The sequence below is a fragment of the Anopheles marshallii genome, chromosome 2 (assembly GCF_943734725.1).
Source record: "Anopheles marshallii chromosome 2, idAnoMarsDA_429_01, whole genome shotgun sequence".
Lineage (NCBI taxonomy): Eukaryota > Metazoa > Arthropoda > Insecta > Diptera > Culicidae > Anopheles > Anopheles marshallii.
The window spans coordinates 51,846,325-51,855,765 of NC_071326.1; the positions used below are offsets into that span (position 1 = coordinate 51,846,325).

Below are 9,441 nucleotides of genomic sequence, written 5' to 3' on the forward strand. Positions count from 1 at the left end.
CATCACAGACCCCTGTCCTCGTTGGTATTACTGATATCCAATAAGGTCATACGCGTGAAGTGGAACTGAATATTTGTATGCTCTTCTATCTACATTCACGGCCATCTTTGACGGTGTCACCAATATTGGACCAAAATTGTGACCGATCTTGTGAATAGAAATCTTAAAATATCGACCCCCGTGTTTTGTGGTGTCTACCGTCGCCCTTAGCAGTTTAAGCCCTTGTTTGGGTGGGGGACATGAGTAGCAGTAGCGCCAGTGCTAGTACTGCCGGTGGTACTACTACTTCGGCCGATGGTTCAACTTCCTCCTCTTTTTGGCGCAACAACAGCCGTACGATTCCCGGTCGTCCAACCACGGTCACCAATCGCATAGGAAGTGGGCGACCGATCGGATCCAACTCATCCGCTGGAAGTTCATCCTTCCAGGACTATCAGGACTCTGTCAGCGATGCATGGGATTTGGGCGATGATGAATTTTGCATCATTTCCGGTGTAGTGGATACGCGCATATCAAAACGAGCTTCACAGACAGCTGCGCTAAATGTGATTAAAACCCACAAAAGTGGTACAGCTGGCAGTGGTCTCAAACCACCGAATTCCGTCCGCTCGGACACGCCGGAATCAAGCGGTGCATCAACAGGCACAGGTCGAATAGAGCAACAGCAAAGCGACAAAGGTTCGCACGTGACAGCGGTACTTCGAATAGAGAATTTAGATATTCAAACTCAGCAGCAGCACCAACAACAGTCCAGCGATGGAATGGGTTACGTGAACGATCAGCGGTAAACTATCATTCTTAGCGCAAATACGGGAAGATCCTTCATATCGCCTCTGTTTTTATATTCCAGCCTTCGCCAACGGTTTCATGCATACCCGGGACGACCTCAGTTGTTAAAACTCTCCTCGAACGTCGCCTCTAAGGATGTAGAGTGTGAATCAAAGTACGAAAAGTTTAGCAACATTCTCGAGGCACCGCTACTAAACCTGATCGCCCTCAAGGAGCTAAGCTGGTCGGGTGTACCACGGAGAATGCGGGCCGTTACCTGGAGGCTTCTTTCCGGCTACCTTCCGACAAGCTTAGAGCGCCGCCAAACTGTACTGGAACGGAAGCGTGTCGACTATCGGAAGCTGGTGCAGCAGTATTTTGATGCGGACTGTCGAGATGAAAGTCAACAGGATACGTACCGGCAAATCCATATTGACGTACCACGAATGAATCCACATGTGGCGTTATTTCAGCAGAAACTGGTGCAGGAAATGTTTGAGCGAATATTGTTTATCTGGGCTATTCGACATCCGGCGTCGGGGTATGTGCAGGGTATCAACGATCTCGTAACACCGTTTTTTATCGTCTTTCTTCAGGAAGCTGTGGGAGCGGGTATGAAAACATAATAATCGTGTGGCGATTGGTGGAATACTAATCTTTGTTTGTATTTCCCTATAGATAAAGATCTGGAGCAGTGCCAACTGAGTGACCTCAGCATCGAGCAGCGAGACATCATTGAATCTGATTCGTTTTGGTGTCTGTCCAAATTTCTCGATTGCATCCAGGATAATTACATTTTTGCACAGCTCGGTATTCAGGCAAAGGTTAACCAGCTGAAGGAACTCATACAGCGTATCGATGGTATTAGACCTTATGTCACTGATCTGTTATTGTTGTACAATTAATAATCATCGAAATGATCGTTTTCTCGTCATAGGAACGTTACACCGCCATCTGCAAATGCACGGTGTCGACTATCTGCAATTTTCTTTCCGATGGATGAACAATCTCCTTACACGCGAGCTACCACTCTACTGCACTATCCGGCTATGGGACACCTATTTGGCTGAGTCGGACGGTTTTGCCGTATTTCAACTTTACGTTTGTGCTGCCTTTTTGCTACATTGGAGAGAACAGTTGCTTCAGGAGAAAGATTTCCAGGTGAGCTTCTTACATTAAAACGAGCATCAGAGTTGTAAAACAACTGTTCTCTTCTGCAAACACAGGGACTCATGCTGTTGCTGCAAAACCTGCCAACACACAACTGGATGGACTCGCATATCGGAGTGTTAGTGGCGGAAGCGTTTCGCCTGAAGTTCACCTATGCCGATGCCCCAAAACACCTCGAAGCCAAAAGTTGACCCGGAATGACATTAGACGGTGGGTATTATCAGAACTACTGTAGAAACTATTTGTATAAGTTTATTTGAAGAAATCGCGTATGTCGCTAACCCGCTGTAGACATCAGGGTCGTGAAAATCCATATTAACCATTGGGTGTGAGGAATTGCGATCCAATCCACCCATAACGGTATTATATGTATGAATGGAAGGTAAGCAGAGAACTGGATACTACCGACGGAAAACAAGTAATGAACGATAACGCAGGCAGAATTTCTTGTAGAACAAGAGCTGCTTTTTTACTTCTAGATAGAGGGAACAAGCTGGGATAGCATATATAAATGCGTGTCGTTATTACAAAATGTGCGATTTTTTGGTTACGTTTCAGATTGATTATTTTATCAAAAGCAAATTACTGTTCGTTACCGACCACTGTATAAATTATTCGAACTCAGAAAGTTTGTTATTCGTATTTTGTTTTAAATCAAAATCTGATTATGCAAAGAAATTCACCGAGGTAGTCGCAAATACAATGGAAATATCGATGGAAGTAAAATCTGAGTGAGAACGCGCAAGGAATGACGAACTGATATAAAATTTGATTGTAGCATTGTACCGGCGGAAGATTATATAAGCAGTGGGGGTGTAACTGCAACTAATTAGATAATTGTAAGCAAATAAACGAATAAATCAATCAATAGCTAACTTTGAAAGCGTTGTATGCTAGCGGCTTGTATATTATCGCCCGACTACAACTAGGAGGAATGGAACCGAACGATGGCAAACTATTTCGGTACTTACTTTTCCGGTGTACTGCAGGGGTCACTCACGGTTTACAGAACGCCGTAGTTTTCCAATGCAATATCTCGAAATCATTACAAACACATAAACATCATTGCTTCTTCTCAAATTGGGCCTGCCACTGGAACCGGGACACCAGAGCCTGGCGAGTCTAATTCGCTGTAGAATACTGAAATCGCCATTTATCTCGTAGAGCTCGTCATTGTAGTGTATTGTTTCGTTGAGCTTCATGTTAATTGATTCGGTATCGTTTTGTCATCATAGGCTGCTTTAAAGAACTCGTTTTCTTCGTTCTCGTTTTTTTGTGTATTACCACACCTAACAAAATTACATCTTCTGGACCATTTCATAACCATGAAATTAAACATAAGTAATCCGCGGTATACGAAAATATACTAAAATTCTTTACCAAATACAAAAAAGAAACATTCTGATTGGATGGCAAACAGCACCTTTAGTAGCAGTCCGCATCATTTACGTCGGCCGCGTAATACGAAAACAAAACGTCATCCAAAAGGGATCCAAAACTTTCCGTATTCTCTAGCCACTGCTGTCGACTCGCCACGATCGCGGATAGTTCCAGGGTTTGTACACGAGTCAAAAACTCTTCGGCACTAACGGAAGCATACTGTCGGAAAAGGTCAGCATGCCGGAGCGTCTCATCGCAACCACAATCGTCCCCTGTTTGGCGACCGTATCCTGTCGCTACGGTCGTCATGTGTGGGTTGTAAGTCACCGACAGTAGATTCATATCGTTAAGGTTTACGATAGAATCAATTATTTCATCCGCATTAGCAGTACTGCACGCAACGTTGCCACTGTTGTAATCGGCATCATTTCTACGCTGTTGCCTAGGAGGTATAACACCTGCCCCAGTAGCATTCGGTTGCCCCGTGGATGTTACCGTACTCTGCTCATATGGAAGAAGGATCGGATTTTGTGAAGTGTTCATTTCCATTGATGATCGTTCAGGGGGTTTTACCTCAGAGTAGTTAGTGTCGATAACAGACAGCCTACCGGACGTAGATGAAGCATGTAGTGTAGTGGAACTAACAGCTAAACCCAGCATAGTGGCATTTGCCGGGGAAGCCGAAGAGTCTCCTTTCGATCCCGACGGATTCGCAGATGTTCCAGTACCAGATAGAACCTGGTAGTAGTCGAGAAAGTTGTACTTGTTCAAGTGTGCCATCAGTTTATCTATGATTGCTATCGTTTCCTTGACTACGCCCAGATCACAATCGTCTCCAAGGCAAGCAAGCAGTACTCCAAGGCAACCGCGCAACGAAAGTTCATTAAGTACCTTCATAAGGCGTGTTTGAATTTCACGATCGGTAAGTGTAACGATTTTTTTATGCTCCTTCGAGAATGTTACAGCCGGAAAGGTACCGTCAATCATACCTTGGTGCTGAAATTGTCGACACATGACAAGGCGCCAAAACTGAAGCCCATTGATCTTTACTTCCCAGTACAGATCGCTCGCGGCGGCATGTGCCAGCACCGAAAATACACTATCTAAGCATTGTGGTTGTATTTTATGGTTAGCGTAAATTTCCCTCACCGCATTCACTGCTTCACGGCGAACCACACCTTCACTTTCATTGTCGATCACATCAATCAGGTGATTCTGATGGGTAAGAATTTATAACCAAAGGTATATTGCTGGGTCATATAAATAATATATATGTTTTCATACCATCAAGGACAGCTTCGATAAGGAATGGTCCCACAGCAAACGGATCTTGACCATGAGTGTCAGACAGCGAAGGGCCGAAGCACGAACATACGCTTCGGTATCGTTCTTTGCTGCAGCTTCTACCACTGGGATGATATCACAATCTAGAATATGCTTTTGAAAAGCGGGAAATTCTGAAACGGAGAGAATAACATTCAAAGGTATTCAGTACGGTTGGTAAAAAAATTGTAAACTAACGAAAAAAAATAATTCGAACGAAGCTGTTACTGATTTCCGAAATGGTGACGATCGATGCGAGCAACTCAAGAGCCGAATCTCTGGCTTCCCAGCTGAGATCATGCAAGCGTTTGTATATGATGTGACCGACGTGTTCTAGTCCCGATCCGGAAATGTTATCCATCAGTAGAGCAAGATTCGGTGCCAAAAAGTGTTCGATAGAGGTTTGCGTGAGCTTTAGCGCCAGTACGACCAGCTGTGAAAGAAGAAAGTATAGCGGGGGAATTTTATTTTTGGTATATTTAAAAGAATGAATGTAGACATAATGAGTTAGTCGCCCATTTTCTTGACCTAATGCCTTTCAAGGCCATTACGCGTAGATACACCTAAGCATTTCGCCTCGGTACAGGTCATATAAGTTATGAGTAATGTAGTCTTCGTTGTGTTTACTTACCCTAGAAGGAAGATTTGGATTGGCAAGCAAATTCAACATAAAATTAACTATCGCCGTCGATTCGATGCATTCTTTCCAGGTGATTTTGAAATTATCGATCAACGACATTAGCCCATTGATTATAGCCGACAGGAGATTGGGTTTGCTCAGCATAAGATCCGCCTTACCGAAGACCCTGTTTTCTCCCTCAACCGAGCAACACATATCGGGAAGGAACTCTTTCAGTAAGTAAACGAATGCTTGGAACGCGATAACTGCCCGTGGGCGCGGTAGCTTGTGAGTTGTCACAATACCCTGAATGGATTTGCACGCCAGCTCGGTTACATTCAAATTGTATGCCTGGAAAATGTCTCGGCAAGCGTAAATCAGCCGAATAGTGAATTCGCAAGCGATGTCGTACAGCTGGGTGCAAAACTTTTCGATATAATCCGGCAAATCTTTCGTGGCAAAGCATTGCATTTCGTACACAACGGGAAAGAGCTGCAGCAGCAATATTTGATCACCGAAACGGATGCTCTGATTCTTCAACACCACTTCTTCCGGAGCACGATCGCCAAGAATGCGCCATAGAGCGTGATGTGTTTCGGCCATCAGCATGACGTTCTGAACGTTACCGCGTCTGATGGAAAAGTTTACGTAGTTTAGAAAGTTTATGGTGTATCGATCGAAGGTAAGATCTACGGCAAACGTATCTTCCGGCGGAATTTCCATCGTGCACAACCGAGCACAGTTGGCGAAAATGTGCGTTTGCCAAATTTTGGCCAAGTACGTGTGATCATGGATGGTGTCAGTGAACTTCCAGAGATTTCGCTCGAATTTGTACGTGTAGAGAATAAAGTACGCTACCCGTGTGCGTTGTTTGGATTCGATGATTTTACGAAACAGCGTTTGCATAAGGTTCAGTAATGGAGAAATAATTTTTTGTGAATGATAATCATTCACCAGTACCGCGTCGTCTTGTTCGGGACTTTTCCACACACAATCAATCAGTGGCGATAAAATAGTACGAACGATTTCCTTCGCCTCCTCATAGTCTCCCATTGCGCAAAAGCGCTCCAAAACTTCGTAAATAAAGAGTGATGTTTCGCGTGTTATATAGATTGTCTGATAGCCATTGTAGTAATCTAGACAGATCCGCCAAGAACCGGATTGCTTAATCCAGGCCATCCCCATTGCATGACGGGAGATTGCTTTCAGCACCAGCACGTGGCCAAGCTTGATGGAAGGATTTTGCATCTTTCCGTTACGCTGTATACACTCCTGAAAACGATCCAACATACGGCTTCCGTTTTGTATGCGTGAAAAATCCCACTCATTCTCCACGATCATTCCTAGCAGCTGCAGCGTGAAGGCGGCAATATCTGTAGCGGGAGGTCGATCACTTTCCCACTGCTTTAACATTGTTTCCAGCCATTGGAACACTTCCGGAGATTTCACCAGCTTCCTATGATCTGTAAATAATGTATGAATGTTACCAAGATTAACGTAACCAATACCAAATCACCCTTCCAGCGTTCACCTACCTTCACAATACTTGCCGGATAGGTGACTGATAATCATCTCCAGATAGACATCATTGTTGATCTTAAAGCCACGGTTAAGAAACGCATTTAACACCTTGTGAAACTTTGCTTGGCACGTATCATCCGTACGAGGCTGATCAACACGGTCTTGATCCGAGGAATTGTTTGTCTCTCTTGCCGTATCCATTCCTGAAGATGCATTAATTTCCGATGCCATCGTTTTCTTATCACTCATGTTTGTTTCAGTTGAACCAAGCACTTGCTACTAGAAGAGCAATTTCATCATTTCTATCACGAGAATTTCTTCCACAAGAGCACTACGTTGATGATTTGCAAGGCACTACAGGTGTGCGAAATCATTCATGAAACAGTAATTACAACGAATTCCTTATAGAAAATAAAACATCCTTTCAAAGACCGTGGAAAATTTGGATGCAAATAATTGTGCTTTCGAAGAGAATATTAAATGTTGTGACAACTGACCGATAAACGCATGTGACAGATGCTAAAAAAAAATACATAAAAATTCGAAACAGGCAGGTGCTTCAACTTTACCACCATGTCTTCTGGAGCAATGATTTCGGCGACAATGCTTCATAAAATCCCTAGTGCGATACAGAATTGACCCCTGCCAGTATAATATTAACCAATCGACAAAAAGAAATACGGGACAATAAGCGTTGTTTCATCGAAAAGTTGGAAATTCACTAGAAACTGAGACTACGAATTGCATGTTTGTTTATGTTGTTATCGGTTTGGATTTGGTAGCATGAAACAAAGAGACATCTCATGAAGAGCTCATATTACGAGAACTGAAAAAGGTGCTCAAAGTGGTCCATCTGCACCATTTGGGATGCAGCAGCGCTTTGAATATGCAGATACTCAACTGTCAGCAGACATTGTGATTGTCAAACATTTTTTCAATATGGCTGCCACCAGCTGTTAGTTGCGTGAGCCGTCCTTTGCACATTTTGGTTCGAACTTCTTTGGAAGCATAAAAAAACAATACTGTGTGCAGCTGCTGTCCGAGGCAAAAGTGCGTCTAGCAAAAGTAATTTCTCTCACATGCATTTCTTGCAGCTTCGGAACTGCCCGTTTGTTTGATCGTTAAAATAACACTCGAAAGCAAGCGAATGGTAATCGGATAAGCTTCGTCAGCGCTAGCCGTGAAGTTTTTCGCGATTTTACTGCATCGCCGTCGTATTGAGGCTTTGTGTGATTTTGGAACTCTAGAAAGAAGGTCGCAGTAGTATTTGTCGCGAGGGTGTGTAGGAAAGGGCTTTTGAAGAAGCAGTGCACTTTTGACATGGTGGAAGCATAGAGGTTGGTTCGCGGAACATGTCTTCGCCTTTACGTTTCGGTTTGGATTTGTGCTGGACTCTCCCCTTTAGTACTTTTGTGCTGTTGTGCGAATGGTGAAAAATGTAGTGTCTGTTTACTCTGCAGTCCTCGTCGTGGTCTTCGGTGCCGCACTGGTCCTCTAGGCCTTATCGCTTTATTTGAAGGTCCGGTTGATGTCGGGACGAATCGCAGTGCGGTGATTCTTGTGCTGTCTGCCGCTTTTCCCTTTCCACCATCATATTGCCCCGTTTCCTTTCGTTGCTGCTTGTATGGTGTCGTAGTTCGTCGGCCTCGTTCATACCATTCCATATCACGAGCCACGAGCACGCGCGACAGCAATCTTGCAAGCGACAGTGTGTGTGAGCGAGAGAGCTCAGCAGCGCACTAGCAATAATACTAAAAACAGCAGCAACAGCAGTGCGATAGTGCCAGCGACTGCGAACCGAAAAGGGTGCGAAGTGCGACAAAACGATAGTGTAAGGGGTCTTTTCCGTTTGACCGAGACTGGAACAAGCGAGAGACGTAGAGCAAGAGAGTGTGTGTCGCCGGGATGAGTTTGTACTTGTGCTTGGTTCGTGTGTTCGATGGAAATTGACAATTTGTGGGCAGGCAGCAAATGTGAAAAGAAAATCCATGGTCTGCAACCAGGCGCGGTGCAAGTTCCTTCGCCGACAGTTCATCTCTGCGCAAAATGAATGCGGATCTCCGTTTTCATGGAAAGTTTCCTGCTGTCACATGCTAAACGCCCTGGCTGGTGGAAAAAGTTTATTCTGCTCTGTTTGGTCGAGCATTTGCGTGCGTGTGTATGTGTAAGAAAAGTGCGATAGTGCACACAGTTGTGTCGTTGGTGTTGGCTATTTTCGGCCATGCTAGTTAGATACGCGTGCCAGTATTTGTGCAGTGTATCCGGTTGTAAGTGCGAGCGTGCGTGCCGTTTTCCGTGCTTGGCGTGTTTTCACGCCCTTCTACAATACGCCGGCATGTTTTTTTTTGGCTATTGTGTCATCATCACCAAAGCAATTGTTTCCTTCGCAATGCGTGTGTAGTGTGATAATGTGATATGTGCTGGTTGATAACGATCAATTTTCTGTGTTGTCCACGCATAATTCCAATCGTTCTGTAAATTTCCATTGCAAATGGCAATTCCGGTCCCGAATTACGTCGAATTGATTGGGGTTTAAATATATCTATATTACCGCAACGTCATCAAGTAGGCGTAATCGTGCATATTAATTAGATTCTTCCATTGTGCCAGCTAAGTACGGTGTTACTTTAATGTGCGAAAACATTCAGGTAGCCACCTGA

The 9,441-nt window shown here is 44.2% G+C and overlaps 2 protein-coding genes across 2 annotated transcripts; one reads left to right on the forward strand and one right to left on the reverse strand.

Moving 5' to 3' along the window:
* Positions 1-239: 239 nt before the first annotated feature.
* On the forward strand, positions 240-2,188 carry LOC128707377 (TBC1 domain family member 22B). The gene is made up of 5 exons (XM_053802330.1): positions 240-784; positions 851-1,380; positions 1,447-1,629; positions 1,706-1,929; positions 1,995-2,188. Exons 1-5 carry the CDS (start codon positions 240-242, stop codon positions 2,127-2,129), a joined length of 1,617 nt encoding a protein of 538 aa, XP_053658305.1. The 3' UTR covers positions 2,130-2,188.
* Positions 2,189-3,363: 1,175 nt separating this feature from the next.
* Positions 3,364-7,012, reverse strand: LOC128707359 (uncharacterized). Its single transcript, XM_053802310.1, has 5 exons — positions 6,796-7,012; positions 5,273-6,723; positions 4,870-5,074; positions 4,603-4,775; positions 3,364-4,533 (listed from the first exon to the last, which is right to left on the reverse strand). Exons 1-5 carry the CDS (start codon positions 7,010-7,012, stop codon positions 3,364-3,366), a joined length of 3,216 nt encoding a protein of 1,071 aa, XP_053658285.1.
* Positions 7,013-9,441: the final 2,429 nt, after the last annotated feature.